The sequence below is a fragment of the Hypanus sabinus genome, unplaced genomic scaffold, assembly GCF_030144855.1.
Source record: "Hypanus sabinus isolate sHypSab1 unplaced genomic scaffold, sHypSab1.hap1 scaffold_1667, whole genome shotgun sequence".
Lineage (NCBI taxonomy): Eukaryota > Metazoa > Chordata > Chondrichthyes > Myliobatiformes > Dasyatidae > Hypanus > Hypanus sabinus.
In genome coordinates this window covers 21,014-43,217 of record NW_026779750.1, presented here as the reverse complement: position 1 = coordinate 43,217, position 22,204 = coordinate 21,014, and the positions used below count along the sequence as shown (strand labels likewise).

Below are 22,204 nucleotides of genomic sequence, written 5' to 3'. Positions count from 1 at the left end.
GGCTGCCAAGAAATTTCTCCCAGTTTGTGTCCCCGGCAGCCAGGACAATTCCCCACAGTTCTCAAGCATGTTAATATTCTGTATGAGCCTCCCATGTGGAACTTTGTCAAACACTCTACCAATATACAAGTAGACAAAATCTATGTGTAACTGCATCCATCACCTTTGTCACCTCCTGGAGGAACTCAATCAAGCTGGCAAGACACAAACCCGAACCAAAGCCTTGCTGCTGAACCCCAAACCACCTCATACATCCTCTCTGTCATACTCCCATGGGGGAGAACATATAAAAGGCTGAAGGTATATACCACCAGCCTCAAAGACAGCTTTTTTCTGCATTTATAAGACTGCTAAATGGTCACCTACTATGTTATTATTGGCTCTCAACAATAAGACAATTTTATATCTAAAATGATAGCATCGTACATCTCATAACTAATAACAACTCAGATAACAACTTCGATAATCACAATATACTCACAGGAGAGCAGACAGAATACCGTTTGGGTTTGAACAACAGATAACAGATTATGTAATTCTATTTCAAACACTGTGGAAAGCAGAAAACTTACAGTGTTATATTGTCAATAAAAAAAACACATCTGATTCTGTTCCTCGTGTGTTTAAGAGAAGTTCCAAATATATATAAAATTCATACAATGCTTGTGAAATTTCTAGAACTGATGAAGCATTCGCGTAAAATAATCGTCCTATTAACAACCACAGAGGAACAACGACAACTAACAAAATAAATGGAGGGGTTTTCCAGAGCGACTCACTAAGCCCACTGTGGTTTTGTCTGGTTTTAAGCCCACTCATAATTTACTGAAACAGACAAAAATCAGGTATCTAATCAGAAAAAAATACAAATTTTACCTTGACACAGCTATACATTGAGGATTTGAAATTATTTGCTCTTGCATCAGTAAAGCTGAAACAAACATTTCAAATACTGGAACTAATTTCCAAATATATAAGCATGAACTTCAGACTAGGAAAGTACAGAACATTATTAAACATAAAGAAAGGTGCAATAGAGCCGGTAGAATATCAAACAGAGCATCAGGATGCAATGCAACAGAATATGAAACGGATATTTAGGATATCAATAAGCAAAGAAAATAGATCATCGTGTGATAAAGGAAAACCTTCTAACAAAATTTACTTCAAGGCTGAAGAAAATCTGAATTTACTGCTTGGCTGAACAAACTTTGAATTTACATCAAGGATCAAGAAAATCTGCCAAACAGAGGTGAACAGTAAAAATATAACGAAGGTAGTAAACACTCACTGTGCCCATTTTGATGTGTAATTTTGGTAAATTATCCTGCTCTGAAACAGATCTGGAAAATATACAAAAAAGTAATAACTTAAATAGCAATTTCTGGAAAACACCATGTGCACTGGAGCGCACTTGGATTGATATCAACGAGGACAGTATGAGGATGATGAATAACAGATCTAAAAAAATGAGACAGCAGCCAGATAAAAATTTTCAGGATCAGGGTTAATAACATGGACACATGTCGTGAAAGTTGTTTTTCTGCGCCATCAGCACGATTACAGTAAAGTGTGTGCAGTGAGTCTGTATTTATGTATACAATTGTGGAAATAGAATTGTATCAGCGTGAATTAATCAGTCTGATGCTCTTCTGGAAGAAGCTGTCCCGGAGCCTGTTGGTCCTGGCTATTCAGCTGTGGTACCATTTCCCGAATGGTAGCAGCTGGAACAGTTTGTGCCTGGTGAGACTTGGGTCCAGAATGATCCTTCGGGCCCTTTTTACCCCGTCCGAAATGACCTTAGTAGTAGGAGTTCACATCTACAGATGCACTGGGCTGTCCGCACCACTCTCTGCAGAGTACTGCAATTGAGAGAAGTACAGTTCCCATATCAGGCAGTGATGCAGCCAGTCAGGATACACAAAATGGTGCCCCTATAGAAAATCGTTTGCATTTAGGGGCCCATCCCAACGTCCTCAACCATCTCACCGAACTGTTTTTCTGTTTTTTTTTGTTCAGACAAGAGAATATGCCAGGCAGGATGTCGGAATGCTCCTCTTGCAGGATGTGGGAAGTCAGGGAGACCTCCAGTGTTCCTGACAATGATCCCTGCAAGAAGTGCATCCAGCTGCAGCTCCTAACATAGCGCTTTAGGGAACTGGAGCAGGAGCTGGATGACCTCCGGATCATTCGAAAGACTGAGTAGTTTATAAATAGTAGCTTCCAGGAGGTAGTTACACCTAAGGAACAGGGCACAGGTAATTGTGTTACCGTCAGTTGAGTGAAGGGGGAAGGGCAGTTAATGCAGGGTTCTTTTGTGGCCATTCCACTCCAAAATAGGTATACCAATTTGGATACTGTTGGGGGGCGGCTTACCTGGGACAAGCTGCGGCAGCCGGATCTCTGGCACTGAGTCTGGTTCTGCAGTGCAGAACGGAGGGAGGAGGAAGAGGAGAGCGGTAGTGATAGGGTTCTCCATAGTCAGGGGTACAGACAGGAGATACTGTGGTTGTGACAGAGACTCCCGGATGGTTTGTTGCCTCCCGGGTGCCATGGTCAGGGATATCTCTGATCGCGTGCATAGCATTCTGAGGTGGGAGGGTGATCAGCCAGATGTCGTGGTACACATCGGTACCAATGACATAGGTAGAAAGAGTCAGGATGTCCTGAAGAGTGAGGACAGAGAGCTTGGTAGGAAATTGAAAAACAGGAGATAGAGGGTAGTAATCTTCGGATTGCTGCCTGTGCCACGTGCCAGTGAGGGTAAGAGTGCGATGCTCTGGCAGATGAACACGTGGCTGAGAAACTGGTGTAGGGGGCAGGGTTTCAGATTTCTAGATCATCGGGACTTCTTCAGGGACAGGTGGGACGTGTACAAGAGAGACGGGTTACACCTGAACTACAAGGACACCAATATACTTGCAGGGAGGTTTGCTAGTTTTATTGGGGAGGGTTTAAACTAGATGGGAACTAGAGTGCCAGAGTCGATAGTGGAACGGGGGTAAAAATAAATGATGTTGGTAGTTCATGCAAAGTCACAAATAGCAAGGTTGTGTGAGTTGGTAATAATCTTCTGAGGTGTGTATATTTCAAAGCGTGGAGTATTGTGGGAAAGGCAGACGAGCTGAGGGCCTGGATTGACACATGGAGTTATGACATCATAGCCATTACTGAAACTTGGCTACAGGAGGGGCAGGACTGGCAGCTCAGTGTTCCAGGGTTCCGATGTTTCAGACGTGATAGAGACAGAGGGATGAAGGGTGGGTGATGGGAAAATATTACAGCAGTGATTCAGCAGGACAGATTAGATGGCTTGTCTACTGAGGCCATATGGGTGGAGTTGAGAAACAGGCAGGTATGACCACATTAATAGAGTTGTATTATGGACTACCCAATAGTCAGCGAGAATTGGAGGAGCAAATCTGCAAACAGATAACAGACAACTGCAGGAGACAGAAATTTTAATTTTCCACACAAGTATTGGGACTCCCATACTGTTAAACGTCCAGATGGGTTAGAGTTTGTAAAATGTGTTCAGGAACGTTTTCTAAAACAATATATAGATGTACCAACGAGGGAAGATGCAATATTAGATCTCCTATTAGGAAATGAGTTAGGGCAGGTGACAGAAGTGTGTGCAGGGGAGCACATTCGTTCCAGTGATCATAACGTCATTAGTTTCAACTTGATCATGGATAAAGATAGATCTGGTCCTCGGCTTGACGTTCTAAACCTGAAAAGGGCCAAATTTGAAGAAATGAGAAGGGATCTAAAAATCGTAGATTGGGACAGGTTGTGATTGTGATTGGTAAGTGGGAGACCTTCAAAGGAGAAATTTTGAGAGTGCAGAGTTTGTATGTTCCTGTCAGGGTTGAAGACAAAATGAATAAGAATAAGGAGCCTTGGCTATCGAGGGATATTGGAACTGTGATAAAGAAGAAGAGAGATGTATAACATGTATAGGCAACAGGGAGGAAATAAGATGCTTGAGGAGTATAAAAAGAGTAAGAAAATACTTAAGAAAGAAATCAGGAGGGCTAAAAGAGGACATGAGGTTTCTTTGGCAGTCAGGGTGAACGATAATTTTAAGAACTACAGGTATGTTAAGAGCAAAAGGATAATAAGACATAAAATTGATCCTCTTGAAGATCAGAGTGGTCGGCTATGTATGGAACCAAAAGAAATGGGAGAGATGTTAAATGGGTTTTTTGCATCTGTATTTACTAAGGAAAATGGAATGGAGTCTATGGAAACAAGGCAAACAAGTAGGGAGGTTATGGAACTTATACAGATTAAATAAGAGGAGGTGCTTGCGGCAAATCAGAGTAGATAAATCCGCATGACCTGATGTCGATATCCACTGATCGAGTGCCAGAGGATTGGAGGATAGCTCATGTAGTTCCGTTGTTTAAAAAAGGCTCAAAAAGTAAGCCGTGAAATTATAGGCTGCTAAGTTTGACATCGGTAGTAGGTAAATTAATGGAAGGAATACTAAGAGATAGGGTCTCCAGGTATTTGGATAGACAGGGACTTATTAGAAAAAGTCAGTATGGCCTTGTGCGTGGTAGATCATGGTTAACCAATCTATTAGAGTTTTTCGAGAAAGTTACCAGGAAAGTGGATGAAGGGAAGGCAGTGGATGTTGTATACATGGACTTCAGTAAAGCCTTTGATAAGGTCCCGCATGGGAGGTTAGTTAGGAAGATTCAGTCGCTAGATATACATGGAGAGGTAGTAAATTGGATTAAACATTGGCTCAATGGAAGAAGCCAGAGAGTGGTAGTGGTGGATTGCTACTCTGAGTGGAGGCCTGAGACTAGTGATGTGCCATGGGGATCAGTGCTTGGTCCAGTTATTTGTCATCTATCTCAATGATCTGGATGAGAATGTGGCAAATTGGATCAGCAAATTTGCTGATGATACAAAGATTGGAGGTGTAGTGGACGATGAGGAAGGTTTTCAAAGCTTGCAGAGGGATTTGGACCAGTTGGAGGAATTGACTGGAAAACCGCAGATGGAGTTTAATGCGGACAAGTGTGAGGTATTGCACTTCGGAAGCTCAAACCAAGTTAGAACATACAAGGTAAATGGTAGGACACTGAGGAGGGCAGTAGAACAGAGGGATCTGGGAGTATAGATACATAATTCCCTAAAAGTGGCGTCACAAGTAGATAGGGTCATAAAGAGAGCTTTATAAATCATAAAACATAAATCAAAGTACTGAGTATAAGAGTTGGACTGTAATGGTGAGGTTGTATAAGACATTGGTGAGACCGAATTTGGAGTATTGTATGCAGTTTTGGTCACCTAATTACAGGAAAGATATTAATAATGTTGTAAGAGTGCGGAGAAGGTTTACAAAGATGTTGCCGGGACTTGAGAAACAGAGTTACAGGGAAAGTTTGAATAGGTTAGGACTTTATTCCCTGGCATGTAGGAGAATGGGAGGTGATTTGATAGAGGTGTATAAAATTATGATGGGTACAGATAGAGGGAATACAAGCTGACTTTTTCCACTGAGGCTAGGGGAGAAAAGAAATCAGAGGTCATGGGTTAAGGGTGAAAGGGGAAACATTTAAAGGGAACATTAAGGGGGGAGCTGCTTCACACAGAGAGTGGTGGGAGTGTGGAATGAGCTGTCAGATGGAGTGGTGAATACGGGATCACTTTGACATTTAAGGAAAACCTGGACAGGTATATGGATGAGAGGGGTCTGGAGAGATATCGTCCAGGTGCAGGTCAGTGGGACTAGGCAGAAAAATGGTTCGGCACAGCCAAGAAGGACCAAAAAGCCTGTTTCTGTGCTGTAATGTTCTATGGTTCTATCTGAGGTGAAAGAGGTGCTGTTGTGCCTTTTTTCACTACACAGTTGATGTGTACAGACCACGTGAGGTCCTCAGTGATGTGAACGCCGAGGAACTTGAAGCTGTTCACTCTCTCAACCCCAGATCCATTGATGTCAATAGGGGTTGGCCCGTCTCCATTCCTCTTGTCTTTGAGACATTGCATCCAGCTCCTTTGTTTTTGCGACATTGAGGGAGAAGTTGTTTTCCTGTCAACACTGTGTCGGGGTGGTGAATTGTTCTGTGTAGGCTGCCTCGTTATTATTTGAGATTTGGCCAATAAATATAGTATCCTCAGCAAATTTAATTAGCAGTTTGGAGCTGTGGGTAGCGACACAGTCATGCGCATACAGAGAGTAAAGGAGGGAGCTTAGGACACAGCCCTGAGCGGCTCCTGTGTTGAGGTTCAGAGGTGAGGGAGCCCACTCTTACCACTTGCCGGTGATCTGACAGGAAGTCCAGGACCCAGCTGCACAAGGCAGGGTGAAGGCCGAGGTCTCTGAGCTTCTTGTCAAGCCTGGAGGGAATGGTGGTATTGAATGCTGAACTGTAGTCTAATAACATCATTCTCACACAAGCATCCCTCTTCTCCAGATGTTTAAGGAGGTGTGCAGAGCAGTGGCTGTTGTGTCATCTGTTGATCGGTTGTGTCGGTAGGTGAATTGTAGGGGGTCCAGTGTGGGTGGTAACAAGCTGCAGATGCAGTCCTTGACCAGTCTCTCAAAGCATTTGCTTATTACTGAGGTGAGTGCGACAGGACGCCAGACGTTCAGACATGTTGCCTTAGTCGTTTTAGGTACAGGAACAATGGTGGATGATTTGAAGCAGGAGGGAACTCTACACTGGGAGAGGGTGAGATTAAAAATATCCGTAAATACACCTGCCGGTTGTGGCGCGCGCATCCTGAGTACCCGCCCTGGGACGCCGTCCGGTCCCGCAGGCTTGCGACTGTCCACTCGTTGGAAACACCTGCGAACTTCAGCCTCAGAAATGACCAATGTGCAGGTCGCTTTGTCGGCTCTCCCCGGGGTCTCAGTGTTGGCGATATCGAACCGAGCGTAAAGAGACTTAGATCCTCTGGGAGACAGGCAGCGATGTTGGCAGCACCACTGCACTTAGCTCTGAAGTCTGCATTGGGGTGCAGAGCTTGCCATAAGCTGTGTGTGTTGTTGGTGGAGAGCTGTGCCTGAATACGATCTCTGTATTGTCGTTTCGCTACCTGGATGACTTTGCACAGATCGGAGCTGAATTTCTTGAGCTCCTGCTGATCACCGGCAATGTAAGCAGTCGGTCACATGGCAAGTGCTGTTCACACAGAACTGTTGTTACAAATTTTGTGGTTTGGGAAGTCCTGACCGATTCCTGAAGGAAATCATCTCCCCTCTGTGACAATAACACACAAATGGGAGATGTTGTTATTACACAGCTGCGATAATAACAGCCGGGAACTCCCTTGGCAGCCGGAAAGGTTTACACAACAGCACCAGGTACTCCAGATCCGGGGAACAAAAGGGTTTGAGGGCATGGACATTCCGGGGTTCCACCAAGCATTAATGATCATGAAACATACCTTAAATCCTGTTTTCTTCCCAAATAGGTGTGTGTGTGTGTGTGTGTGTGTGTGTGTGTGTGTGTGTGTGTGTGTGTGTGTGTGTGTGTGTGTGTGTGTGTGTGTGTGTGTGTGTGTGTGTGTGTGTGTGAGGGGGTGGGGTGGTAGTGGATGACGACACGATTGTTGGTGACGGTAGGGGCCAATTCTGAATCTGTGGACTCGGGAGCAGTTGGGACAGAGGGACAGCTGGGATGTAGGCGCTTGGGTAGTTGGATCCTTCTTGCATCCCCTTTTCTTTTCAGCACTCGCTCTTCTGGGTTCCTCAAAATTCTTGGCTTTTCCGTGGATCAGCGGCTGCCACTCGTTGACCTCCATATTTGCCTGAGAGAGCCTCTGCTTAATTTGGCCCTTGTACCTCCTGCGCGGGACACCACGATCTCTCTTGCCCTGAGAGAGTTCTCCGTAGTGTACTGCTTTCGGTAACCTGGAGTTGTCCATGCGAGGCATGTGGCCTGTCAGACGGTGGATCTGGCTGAGCAGCGAAGTGGCTTCAGGGCCTGGAAGTTGAACATATATAGCTGTGCATGTCTGTGTGATTATATGAAATATTAAACTAAATAAGTAGTGCAGAAATAGAAATTTAAAAAGAGATTAGTGAGGCAGTATCGATGGGTTCAATGTCCATTCGGAAGCTGCATGGTAGAGGAGAAGTTGCTCCTGAATCGTTGAGTGTGCACCTTACTCCGTTCCTCGTGAACCAGACGGTGATGCAGACAGTTACAATGCTCTGCAAGTTACACCTGTAGAAATATTCAAGTGATGTTGAAAACTCCTGATGAAATATTGCCACTGTTGTGCCTTCTCTGCAGCTGCATCGATATATTGGGTCCAGGTTAGATACTCGGAGATATTGACAGCCAGGAATTTGGAATTGCTCACTCTTTCCACATCAAATCCCTCTGTGAGGACTGGTGTGTCGTGTTCCCTCATCTTGCCTTTTCTGAAATCCACAATTAGCTCTATTGACATAGATGTCGACAAGGAAGTGTCGAGCTCCTGTCTCAGAGTTGGAGACTTCTTCCCAGAAACAGAAGGGATCATTGCAGCAATACAGGACAAGGTTGTTGACACATGTAGTTATCAATAATACAGAATAAACGACTAATAGGTCCAAGACGATATATGCTGAAAATTATAAGAGAAACTACAAACAATCCGACTTTAAAAGATCCTGCAGTTCAACTGAATCTCATTACTTGCACAAGCAAAATAAAATGGCGAACAACATCCACAAAAACATTGCTTAAACTACAACTGATGAAAAACCCCATAATTTACTAAATATACAAGCCTCTTCCACTTTTGGAGTTAGAGTCCTTCATATCATACTGCATCCGATCATTATTTCAGATAGGATAAACAAGCAAAAGCAACCTTTTAAATATATATAGCCATTCCAAACACACATAACTTACAGAAATGAATTAGTAAAAAAAAATATACCAGAAATATATTGAATTGAAAGGGCAAAATGAAAGACTATGGAACACGAACAGGGTATTATTTATCCCAATCGTAATATCGATAACTGGTATCATCCTAAAGGCTTTACAGAATAGTATTAATAAATTAGGCCCACACGGCGATACTAGTGTAAATCTTCGAAAAGCCATAACACTATACACCACGAGAATAGTCTGAAATCTCCTATCAATTGAGACATGTGTGTGCTTGGCTATGCCTGTACCTCAAGTTTTACCAGTTTAGGCTAAGATAATAATAATAATAATAAAAATAATAATGACTTATTTATAAAGCACCTTTCATCCAGACGATGCCGTTCAAACCGCATCACAACGGGATAAAGTGCAAACTAGAAAACAAAAGACAGAATGTGTCAGTCCTAATATACACCTCAGACTTCTGCACAGTACTGTAGTTTAAGCTGTTGAATTCTACAGTTTAGGAACATAGCCCCAAAAAAACTCAACGCTGACCTCCCAATGATCCTTTGGCCTTCTACCTTACCGTCTGCCTGCACTGCATTTTCTCGGCAACTGAAACACTGTTTCCCTGAACTATTCTGTTCCATTATTCCTTGTACAACCTCATTGCACCGATGTGATGTAATGATCTATTTGGATCGTATGCAGAAAAGTTTTCCATTTTACAGTGGTGCATGTCACAATAATAAACCAATTTACCGATTCATTGTCAATAATACATCGCCCCTCGGTTGCTTAAGATTGTTATAACCGGGGGGGAGGGGGGTGACAGTGCGGATGAGCTGCCACAACCTATTAAATGCTCCCAGTGGCGAGTAGCCTCTGTCCAGCTCCTGGCCTTCACGTGCAGTTTAGCCACTAATCCCGGTGGAAGCGTTTCTTCTGACAGGCGAAGAGGCAGAGGTGGGTTTCTGGTGCCTTACAACCAGTCACTTTGGGCAGATGGGGCTTGTTGGCTGTGATTGACAGCTCACCCAGGAACAAGAAAACTCTGATCTCAAAACTCCACTGCCTTGTAACTGTAACCCCTCATGGGGAAGAGTTTGGGAGTAAACCCAATGGGAAAGCCTGGAGCTGGAGTCCCTGAGTCAGTGTTAAATGGTGTTCAACGCAGACTGGCATCTCCTGCGACACCTCTGGTGCCAAGCTGTGTCAGTCTATGTCGTTCCTTTGTGTACATCAGATGCATGGAGAGAGGGAGCTTGCAACATCGGCAGAAGCTTCCTCTCCATATCGGAGTGTCCCGGCTTGCAGGGGCAGGACATCCATGGTCGACTCTGACAGACGGAGGCCTCCTAAGACAGCGCCCCACACCCCCACAGCAAGACTGATGAGTAGCAGTTGCCAACACTTCACCACCCTCTCCCACAGACACGATGTACATCACTGAGACAGACCCTTGTGGCTTCTTCCATTAACAGAGATTCCTTTCCACCAATCCTCCATCACTGCGATTGAAAACTACCCATTTTCATCTCTGTCATTCCGATGGGTTATCGATCCACAACTTCACTGTGATTCTCCCCCAGACGCTGCCCGACTTGAGTATTTCCCGCGTATTCTGCTCCTGTTTTGATGCAAGAGCAGTGGACACCTGTGACTCCCCAGTGTGCAGCCTTGCCAAAATGCACAGTGACCTGCTCTCCATAGTTCCACACCAGATCAACATTAACATCGTCTGTTAATGAGTCAAACAATGCTTTAAATATAGTGAAATGTTGTTGTAATGGGAGGTGCAGTCAGGATTGCAATAGGATATTCAAGATCCAAAAACTTTATTGTCGTTCCAACCGTACATCAGCTCTGCAGGGTAGAATGAGACAGCGGTTCCCAGGAGCAGTGCAATCATAACATAACAAACGCAACACTAAATAATAAACACAACAATAAAAAATAAAACACAACAGCCACATGTTGCTTTAAATCAAGTTATAAGTGTCCGGTGCAAGTTAAAAGTGTCCAAAGCAGAGTCAGATTTAGCAGTCTGACTGCCTGTGGGAGGAAGCTGTTTAGTAGCCTTGTGGTTTTAGTTTTGATGCTCCTGTAACGTTTACCTGATGGCAGAAGAACAAACAGTTCATGGAGAGGGTGTGAGGGGTTGTTAATGATGTACCGTGTCTTCTGGAGGCATCGACGTTGAAAGAGGTCTTGGAAGAAGGTAGGGAGACCCCAATAACCTTCTCTGCTCCCCGAACCACCCCCTGCAAGGCTTTTTTGTCGGCAGCACTGCAGCTAGAGTACCAGGTTGTGATGCAAAAGGTCAGTACAATCTCAACCACGCCTCTGTAGAATGTAGATAAGATGTTAGTGGGGAGTGATGCTTGTTTAAGCTTCCTCAGAAAGTGCAATCAGGGGAATGTTCACCTTCACAAATAACTAGAACCAGAACGTGAGGATTGGACAATTTCAGGGACATCCATTGCTGTCAATTCTGTGCCTGCAAACAGAATTTTACTTTCTGTTCTAATATCCATGGAAGCATTGAATTTATTCATGTAATCTCAAACACTGAATGCTGAAATACCATTATAAAGTTCTTTGTCAGATAAGCCATTTAACGTTTTGAATATGTTCTCTGTTCCCATGGAAGATGTCCAACAGAAACACAAGGAGACTCTGCGGACACGAACTGAAACACTGAGAGTGAACACGATCCTGATGACGGAGAAGGTGAAGGTTTTCCAGCTGGCTGATCGATACGCTGAGCTCACGGTCATTTCTACTGTTCGAGATTGGAGACTGGTGGAACATGAGCTGCTGGCAAGAGGCAGAGACCATGAGGATTATAGAGAGAAACAACTCCGCAGACAGCTGGAAAAAATCCGTACTGATCAGTTATTCCAGAGCAGCTTTTCCCGGAGTAAATCCAGATCTGGGAGTTCAGCAGCAGTGGCCGGAGTCCCGGGGATCGGGAAAACAACGATGGTACAAAAGATTGTTTATGACTGGGCCATGGGGAAAATATACCAACAGTTCCAGTTTGTCTTCAGTTTCAAATTCCGAGATTTAAACAGTATTGACTGTCGAATAAACCTGAAGGAACTGATTCTGGATCAGTATCCTTACTTTGGGAATATCCTGAGAGAAGTCTGGAAGAACCCAGAGGGATTACTGTTTATATTCGATGGTTCAGATGAATTCAAACACAAAATCGATTTTGCGGACAGTCGGAGAGATGCAGATCTTAAGCACAAGTGCTCAGATCCCGAGTGGAAGTGTGAAGTGTCGGACATTGTGTACAGTTTAATCCAGGGCAAGCTGCTCCCAGGGTGTTCAGTGCTGGTGACCACTCGCCCCACTGCGTTACATTTATTGAAAAAGGCGGATATCAGTGTCTGGGCTGAAATTCTGGGATTTGTTGATGAGGAAAGGAAGGAATATTTCATCAGACATTTTGAAGATCAGACGGTGGCGGAAGCTGTTTTCAATTATGTGAAGGAGAACGAGATCCTGTACACCATGACCTACAACCCCTCCTACTGCTGGATCCTCGCTCTGGCACTGGGCCCCTTCTTCACACAAAGAGTCAGGGACCCACAGCGAGTTCCCAAGACCATCACCCAACTGTACTCCTACTATATTTACAACATCCTGAAAAACCACGGCCGTGAGATTGAGAGACCCCGTGATGTGTTACTCAGGGTTGGTCAGATGGCCTTCAGAGGAGTGTCCGGGAAGAAGATTGTGTTTACAGATGGAGATTTGATCAAGTACAATCTTCAGCCTTCCCAGTTCCTGTCCGGGTTCCTGATGGAGCTTTTGGAGAGAGAGGATTCTGCCCAGAGCGTGGTGTACACATTCCCACACCTCACCATCCAAGAGTTTGCAGCTGCGGTCGCACAATTCCTGAATCCACATCCCGGGAATATCCTGAAATTCCTCACTAAAGCCCACAACACGACAGATGGGCGATTTGAGGTATTTCTCCGTTTTGTTGCTGGTCTCTCCTCTCCAATGACAGCTCGGGGCCTGGTGGAGTTTCTGGGTCCATTTCCTCATGAAACAACCTGCCGGGTGATTGACTGGGTGAAGGAGGAGGTTAAACGTCAGATTGGAAACACAGGGAGTGAAGCTGGTAAAAGGAGCCTCCTGAACACATTGCACTACCTGTTTGAGTCTCAGAATCGTGGACTGGCTCAGGAAACACTGGAATCTGTGGAAACACTTTCATTCAATGGAATGACACTGACCCCGATTGACTGCGCGGTCCTGTCTCATGCCATCGGACTCTGTGATACAATAAAACACCTCGACCTGGAGGGCTGCCACATTCAGTGTGAAGGAATCCAGCGGCTGGGACCCGGGCTGCACAAGTGCCAGGAGTTGAGGTAACTTGATTTATCTCTCACTCGGAACTGTGAAACTGTTCTATTGTGTCATTTCAATGTAAAGGGATTTGGGTTAAACTGTGATAAATCAGATTGTGAAGAATTGTGACAAATGCCCAGGGGATCGGTCACTAATTCCCCAAGGACAGGAGGGTTCTGTGGTTCCTTGTGAAGGGATGTTGAAGACTTCATCAGATCAGTGAACAACGACCATTGGTTTAATGGTAGTAAATCACAGGAATGGCTGTGTTTCCTGCTGCCTGTGACACGACCATTGACAATGTTCCTTCTCACTGTTACTGACACCCAGACCGACACTGACTGCAGCAGATGGGTCAAAGATTCACACCCCCTTCCCGGTGAGGGACAAGAGGCCGTCTGCAGACTGTCCCAGTGAGAAGGAAAGAAATACCATTGTCAGATTGCCCTCCCCTGCCCTTTCCTGTTTGTGACTTTGCTCACTACCAGATACACAGAGAGCGAGGCCGCATCTCCTCTGGGTCTCTGTTCAGACCCAACACACACGTACAAAAATTTTCTGCATCCTCTCGTCTTGTCGGATTATCGTTTACCCTTGGAATCCTCCTATGGGACCTCTTATCCCAATCCCCCTTCGATTCTTAGGGATCTCGTCCCCATCCCCATTCCTCCTGTGGGCTCTCTATTACCCTTTCCTCATCCTCCAGTGGAATGTCTTTTCCCCACACGCCTTCCTGCGGGATCTTTCTTCCCCATTCCCCTTCCTCCTGTGGGTTCTCTCTTCCCCATTCCCTTCCCTCCAGTGGCATCCCTTCCCATCCCCCTTTCTTCTGTCAGATCTCCTTTCCCCATCCCCCATCCGCCTAAGGGATCTCTCATCGCAAACCCCCTTCATCCTGTGGGATCTCACTTCCCCATCCCCCTCTGTCCTGTTGGATCTCTCCTCCCCATTCCCCTTTCATCCTGTGGGATATCTCTTCCCCATTCCCCTTCTTCCTGCCAGATCTCTTTTCCCCATCCCCCTTCCTCCTGAGGGATCTCTCTTCCCCATTCCACTTCCTCCTGTAGGATCTCTCTTCCCCATTCCCTTCCCTCCACTGGTATCCCTTCCCATTCCACTTTCAGCCTGTGGGATCTATCTTCCCCATTCCCCTTCCTCCTGTGGGATCTCTCTTCCCCATTCCACATCCTCCTGTAGGATCTCTCTTCCCCATTCCCTTCCCTCCACGTATCCCTTCCCATTCCACTTTCAGCCTGTGGGATCTGTCTTCCCCATCCCCCTTCCTCCTGTCGGATCTCTCTACCCCATCTGCCTTCTGCCTGTGGGATCACACTTCCCCATCCCCCACCCCCCTGTTGGATCTCTCCTCCCCATCCTCCTTCCTCCAGTCGGATCTCTCTACACCATCCCCCTTCCTCCTGTGGGATCTGTCTTCCCCATCCCCCTTCTTCCTGTGGGAACTGTCCGCCCCATATTCCTTCATAGAATCGTAAAATCATAGAACACAACAGCACAGAAAACAAGCCATTCGGCCATTCTGCTCTGTGCCAAAACTTTATTCTGCTACTCCCATTGACCTGCACCCAGTCCATAACCCTTCAGACCTCTCCCATCCATGCATCTATCAGATTTATTCTTAAAACCAAAGTGTGTCCGCATTTTCCACATCAGATGGCAGCTCGTTCCACATTCTCACAACTATCTGAGTGAGGACGTTCCCCCTAAACCTTTCCCCTTTCACCCTGAAGCAAAGTCCTTTTGTAATTTATCTCTCCTAATCTGTGTGGAAAGAGCCCATTCGCATCTACCCTGTCTATTCCCCTCGTAATTGTGTAAACTTCTATCAAATCTCCCCTCATTCTTCTGCGCTCCAAGGAATAAAGTCCTAACCTGTTCAATCCTTCCTTGTAACTCAACTCCTGAAGAGCCGGCAACATCCTCGCAGATCTTTTCTGCACACTTTCAGTCTTACCGATTTCGGTCCTATAGTTCAGTGACCAGAACTGCACACAGTCCTCCAAATCTGGCTTCACCAATGTCTTGTACAACCTCACCATAACTTTCCAACTCCTATACTCAACTTTGATTTATGAATGCCCGGATGCCAAAAGCCTTCTTTACAACCCTGTCTCCCTGTGACGCCACTTTCAGGGAACTATGTATCTGAACTCCCAGATCCCTTTCTTCCTGCGCATTCCTCAGTGTCCTACCCTTTACTGTCTATGTCCTACCTTGATTTGTCCTTACAAAATGGAACACCTCACACTTGTCTGCATTAAATTCCATCTGCCATTTTCTGGCCCATTTTGCCAGTTGGTCCAGATCCCTCTGCAAGCTTTGAAAGCCTTCCTCGCTGTCCACAACGCCTCCAATCTTAGTGTCATCAGCAAACTTGCTGGTCCAACTTATCACACTATCATCTAGTACATTGATATAGACAACATACAACAATAGTCACCACACAGATCCCTGAGACACACCATTAGTCACAGGCCTCCAGTCTCAGAAGCAATGATCCACTACCTCTCTCTGTCTTCTCACACACAGACAATTTTGAATCCAATCTACAAACTCTCCATGGATACCTACTGTCCGAAACTTCTGAACTAACCTCCCATGTGGGATCTTGTCAAAAGCCTTATTAAAGTTCATGTAGACAACATCCACAGCCTTTCCTTCATGTGCATTCTTGGTAACCTCCTCGAAAAACTCTACAGGATTCATTAAACACGATCTGCCATGAACAAAGCCATGCTGACTATCCTTAATCAGCCCTTGGTTGTCCAACTCCTTGTATATCCGATCTTTCAGAACGCCTTCCAATAATTTACCTAACACCGATGTTAGGCTCACTGGCCTGTAATTACCTGGTGCACTTTTGGAGACTTTTTCAAACAACGGAACAACATGAGCTACCCTCCAATCCTCCGGCACCGCACTTGTGGCGAAGGACATTTTAAATATTTCTGCCAGGACCCCTGCAATTTCTACACTAGTCTCTCTCAAGGTCCAAGAAAATATCATGTCAGGCCTGGGGGATTTATTTACCTTTATTTGCTGTAAGGCAGTACGCACCTCCTCCTCTTTAATCTCTATATGTTCCATAAGACACAGAATAGTACTGCACATTACAGGCCTTTCAGCCCACAATGTTGTGCCAACCCTCAAACCCTGCCTGCCATATAACCCCCCTCCTTAAATTCCTCCATATGCCTGTGTAGTAGTCTCTTAAACTTCACTAGTGTATCTGCCTCCACCACTGACTCAGGCAGTGCATTCCATGCACCAACCGCTCTCTGACTGAAAAACCTTCCTCTAATATGCCCCTTGAACTTCCCTCCCCTTATCTTAAAGCCATGTCCTCTTGTACTGAGCAGTGGTGCCCTGGGGAAGAGGCGCTGGCTGTCCACTCTGTCTATTCCTCTTAATATCTTGTACACCTCTATCATGTCTCCTCTCATCCTCCTTCTCTCCAAAGAGAAAAGCCCTAGCTCCCTTCATCTCTGATCATAAACCCTAGACTCTAAACCAGGCAGAATCCTGGTAAATCTCCTCTGTACCCTTTCCAATGCTTCCACATCCTTCCTATAGTGAGGCGACCGGAACTGGGCGCAGTACTCCAAGTGTGGCCTAACTAGAGTTTTATAGAGCTGCATCATTACATCGCGTCTCTTAAACTCTATCCATTGACTTATGAAAGCTAACACCCCATAAACTGTCTTAACTACCCTTGCTACCTGAGAGGCAACTTTCAGGGATCTGTGGACATGTATCCCCTGATCTCTCTGCTCCTCCACATTACCAACTGTACGGCCATTTACTTTGTACTCTGCCTTGGAGTTTGTCCTTCCGAAGTGTTCCACTTCACACTTCTCCGGGTTGAACTCCATCTGCCACTTCTCAGTCCACTTCTGCATCCTATCAATGTCTCTCTGGAATCTTCGACAATCCACTACACTATCTAGAACACCACCAACCTTTGTGTCATCTGCAAACTTACCAACCCACCATTCTACCCCCACATCCAGGTCGTTAATAAAAATCACAAAAAGTAGAGGTCCCAGAACAGATCCTTGAGGGACACCACTAGTCACAACCCTCCAATATGAATGTTCTACCTCCGCCATGACCATCTGCCTTCCGCAGGCAAGCCAATTCTTAATCCAACTGCCCAAACATCCCTGGATCCAATGCCTTCTGACTTTCTGAATAAGCCTACTGTGTGGAACCTTGTCAAATGCCTTACTAAAATCCTTGTAGATCACATCCACTGCACTACCCTCATCTATAGGCCTGGTCACCTCCACAAAGAACTCTATCAGGCTTGTTAGGCACGATCTGCTATTCACAAAGCCATGCTGACCGTCCCTGATCAGACCATGATACTCTGAATGCCCAAAGATCCTATCTCTAAGAATCTTTTCCAACAGCTTTCCCAACCCAGATGTAAGGCTCACTGATCTATAATTACCTGGACTATCCCTACTACCATTTTTGAACAAGGTTCCAATCTGTACAGGTCCCACCTTCCCCAGAAGAGATCCCAATGGTCCAAAAATCTAAAACCCTGCCCTCTGTAGCAACTCCTCAGCCACGTATTCAACTGCCATCTACCCCAATTCTTACCATCACTATCACGTAGCACTGGCAGCAATCCTGAGAACGCCACCCTTGAGGTCCTCTTCTTCGGCCTTCTGCCTAGTTCCCGAAACTCACACTTTAGGACCTCATCCCTCTTCCTGTCTATGTCGTTGGTACCAATATGTATCACGACTTCGAGTTGCTTTCCCTCTCGTACCAGAATGTCATGTACCCGGTCAGACACATCCCGGACCCTGGCACCCGAGAAGCAACAAACCATGCGGGTTTCCTTCTCATGTCCGCAAAATCTCCTGTCTGCCCCCCTGTCTATAGAGTATCCAATGACGACAGCTCTCCTCCACTTCGTCCCACCCTTCTACACCACAGGGTCAGACTCAGTGCCAGAGGCCCTGCCACCGTGGCTCACAACTGGTCGGTCGTCCTCACCAACAGTATCCAGGACGGTGAACTTATTATTCAGGGGAATGGCTGCAGGGGTGCTCTGCACTACCTGTCTACTCTCCTTCGCTTTCCCCCCTCGGACGGTCACCCAACGACCTGCTTCCGGCAGCCTAGGTGTGACTACCTCCCTGTAGCTCTCAACTATGACTGCCTCATTCTCCCTTATGAGTCGAAGGTCCTCCAGCTGCTGCTCCAGATTCCTCACACGGTCTTCCACTCGCCCAGCCGCAAGCACTTCTGGCAGATGTGACTCTGCGGGAGAGGGGATTTCCCCCAAGACTGCCTCATCTCACAGGAGAGGCACATCACCGTCTCAGCAGGCATTGTAAAGACCTGTCAAAGCCTCAAATCTCCACTCACTCACTGGCCGCTTTCCACGGGCTGCTCAGCTTGAGCTACCCCTCTATTTATTTGCTTGAGCTTTTCAAACTGCTTGGTCAATCAGCTGCTTTCTGCTGAGTCTGAGCTATTCAAATCTTCGTTGTCTTGATTTGCACAGTCCAATTGCCAAAACTGCCAGACTCTCCCGAGTCAAAGCCTCAAATTTCCACTCATTCACTGGCCCACTCACTCACTGGCCGCATTCCATGACAATACTGTTTGTTTCCTTTAATTCCATATCCACTATGCCAGTTTTCTAAGTAGACACTGACGCAAAAAAAAATGTTTGAGACCTTCCCCATCTCGTGATGCTCCACACACAGACCACGTAGACAACCACTCTGATCTTCTAGGGGACCAATTTTGTCCTTTACTATCCTTTTACTCTGAAAATACTTGTAAAAACCCTTCGGGTTTACCTTCACATTATTTGCCAACACAACCTCATGTCTTCTTTTTGCCTTCCTGATTTCCTTCTTTAGTATTCCCTTACATTCTCTATACTCTTCAAGTATCTCATTTGTTCCTAGTTGCCTGTACCTGCTAAACACCTACTTAACCAGATCTCCAATATCCCTTGAAAAACAAGGTTCCCTATCCCTGTTAACTTTGCCTTTAATCCTGGCAGGAACATGCAAACTCAGGATGTAAGCGCAGTTCAGTAACTCCACTTACTGAATACATCATTGCCAGAAAACAACTTATCCCAATCCACTCTTCCCAGATCCTCTTTCATTTCCACAAAATTGGCCCTTCTCCAATTCAGAACCTAAACTGATGGACCAGTCCTATCCTTATCCATAATTATCTTGAAACTAATGGCCTTATTGTCACTGGACCCAAGATGTTCGCTTACACATACTTCTGTCACTTGACCTGTCGGATTCCCTAATAGATCAGGTACTGCACCCTCTCTTGTTGGTACCTCAATATATTGATTTAGAAAACTTTCCTGAACACATTTGACAAACTCCACACCATTTAACCCTTTCACAGAGTGGGAGTCCAGGTCAATATGTGAGAAGTTAAAATCCCCTACGATTACAAATTTCTGTTTCTTACATTGGTGTGTTAACTCTCTACAGATTTGCTCCTCCGATCCTCTCTGACTATTGGATCGTATATAATAATAACCTATTAGTGTGGTCACAGCTTTCCCGTTCCTCAGCTCCACCCATACGGCCTCTGTAGACGAGCCCTCCGGGCTGTCCCGTCTGCACACAGCTGTGAGATTCCCCTGACTAGTAATGCCACTCCTCCCCCTTTCATCCCTCCCCCTCTATCACGTCTGAAACAACATAACCTCGGAACATGAAGCTGCCAGTCCTGCCCCTCCTGCAAACCAAGTCTTACTAATAGCAATAATGTCGAAATCATCATGTGCCAATCCACGCCCTAAACTCATCTGCCTTACACACAATACTCCTTGCATCGAAATAGATGCACCTGAGAACATTTCTATCACGTAAAAACCATTGATATCTGTCTATACAGGCAGTCCTCGCATGACCATTATCCCCCTCCACATCGCTATCTGCTCTAACACTCTGCCCCGTCCCCTGCAACCTTGTTTAAAACCCCCAGAGCAGAACTTGCTAGCCTACCGATAAGGATGTTAGTTCCCCTCCAGTTCAGGTGCAAACTGCCCAATTTGAACTGGTCCCACCTCCCCTGGAAGAAAGCCTAATTGTCCAGAAACATGAACCCCTCCCTCCTGCACCATCCCCTCATCCACGTCATTAGCTGCATTATTTCTAGCCTCACTGGCACGTGGCACGGGTAGCAATCCACCCATGGGATATCTCTCCCCCATCCTCCTTCCGCCCATGGAATCTCTCTTCCCCATCCCCCTTCCTCCCATGGGATGTCTCTTCCCCATCCCACTTCCCCCCGTGGGATCTCTCTTCCCCATCCCCCTTCCTCCTGTGGGATCTCTCTTCCCCATCCCACTTCCTCCTGTGGGATCTCTCTTCCCCATCCCAATTCCTCCCGTGGGATCTCTCTTCCCCATCCCCCTTCCTCCTGTGGGATCTCTCTTCCCCATTCCCCTTCCTCCTGTGGGATCTCTCTTCCCCATCCACCTTCCACCCGTGGGAACTCTCTCCCACATCCCCCTTCCGCCCGTGGGATCTCTCTTCCCCAACCCCCTCCTCTGTGGGATCTCTCTTCCCCATCCCCCTTCCTTCTGTTGTATCTCTCTTCCCCATCCAAAATCATCCTGCGTGATCTTTGTTCCCCTTTCTGCTTCCACCTGTGGGATCTGTCTTTCCCATCCTCTCCCTACTTAGGGATCGCTCGTCCATCTGATTTCCTCCTGTGGGCTCTCACATCCCAACCCCCATTCCACCTGTGGGATCCCACTTCCCCATCAGCCTTCCTCCTGTGGGGCCTCTGTTCCCATCACCCCACTTCCTGTGGGATCTGTCTTTCCCATACACATTCATCCTGAGGTATCTCTCTACTGCATCACGCTTCCTGCTGTTCAGCTTCTGTTCCCAATCCCCCTTCCTTCTGAGGGATCTCTCTTCCCTACCCCCCGTCTTCCTGTGAGTCCTCTGCTCCTATAGCCCCTCTTCCTGTCGGATCTCACTTCCACATGCTCCTTCCTCCAGTGGGATCTCTCTTCTCCATTCCGCCTTCCTCCTGTGGGATCTCTCTTCCCCATCCCCCTTCTGTGGGATCTCTCTACCCCATCCCCCTTTCGTCCTGTGGGATCTCCCTTCCCCTTCCTCCTGTGGGTTCTCTCTTCCCAATCCCTCTTCCTCCTGTGGGATCTCTCTTCCCCGTCCCCCTTCCTCCTGTGGGATCTCTCTTCCCCATCCACCTTCCTCCTGTGGGATCTCTCTCCCCTATCCCCCTTCCTCACTGTGTGATCTCTCTTCCCCATCCACTTTCCTCCTGTGGGCTCTCTCTTCCGCATCCACTTTCCTCCTGTGGGAACTCTCTCCCCCATCCCCCATACTCCTGTGGGATCTCTCTCCCCCGTCCCCCTTCCTGCTGTGGGATCTCTCTGCCCCGTCTCCCTTCCTCCTGTGGGATCTTCCTGCCCCGTTCCCCTTCCTGCTGAGGAATCTCTCTGCCCCGTCTTCCTTCCTCCGGTTCGGTCTCTCTGCTCCATCCCCTGTCTTCCTAACTCCTGTGGGTTCTCCGTTCCCCATCTTCATTCCTTTAGTGGGATCTCTCTTCCCCGTCCCCCTTCCTCCTGTGGGATCTCTCTTCCCCATCCACCTTCCTCCTGCGGGATCTCTCTCCCCCATCCCCCTTCCTCCTGTGGGATCTCTCTCCCCCATCCCCCTTTCTCCTGTGGGATTTCTCTGCCCCATCACCATTCCTCCTGCGGGATCTCTCTTCCACGTCCCCCTTCCTCCTGCGGGATCTCCCTTCCCCATCCCACTTCCTCCTGCGGAATCTCTCTGCCCCATCCCCCCCATACCCCTTCCTTCTGCGGGAGGGATCTCTCTCCACCATCCCCCCCCCCCCCCACGAACGCCCATCCTCCTGCGGGTGGGATCTCTCTCCCCCATTCCCCTTCCTCCTGTGGAATCTCCCTCGCACATCCCGCTTCCCTCCTC

General features: G+C 46.8%; 1 protein-coding gene across 1 annotated transcript in view; it reads left to right on the top strand.

Moving 5' to 3' along the window:
* The window catches only part of LOC132387262 (uncharacterized), a 31,342-nt gene extending 12,045 nt beyond the window's left edge, over positions 1-19,297 (top strand). The window contains exons 6-7 of the mRNA XM_059959614.1: positions 11,491-12,136; positions 19,261-19,297. Coding sequence (XP_059815597.1) covers positions 11,491-12,136; positions 19,261-19,297 — 683 coding nt within the window. The remainder of the gene's footprint in view (positions 1-11,490; positions 12,137-19,260) is intronic.
* Positions 19,298-22,204: the final 2,907 nt, after the last annotated feature.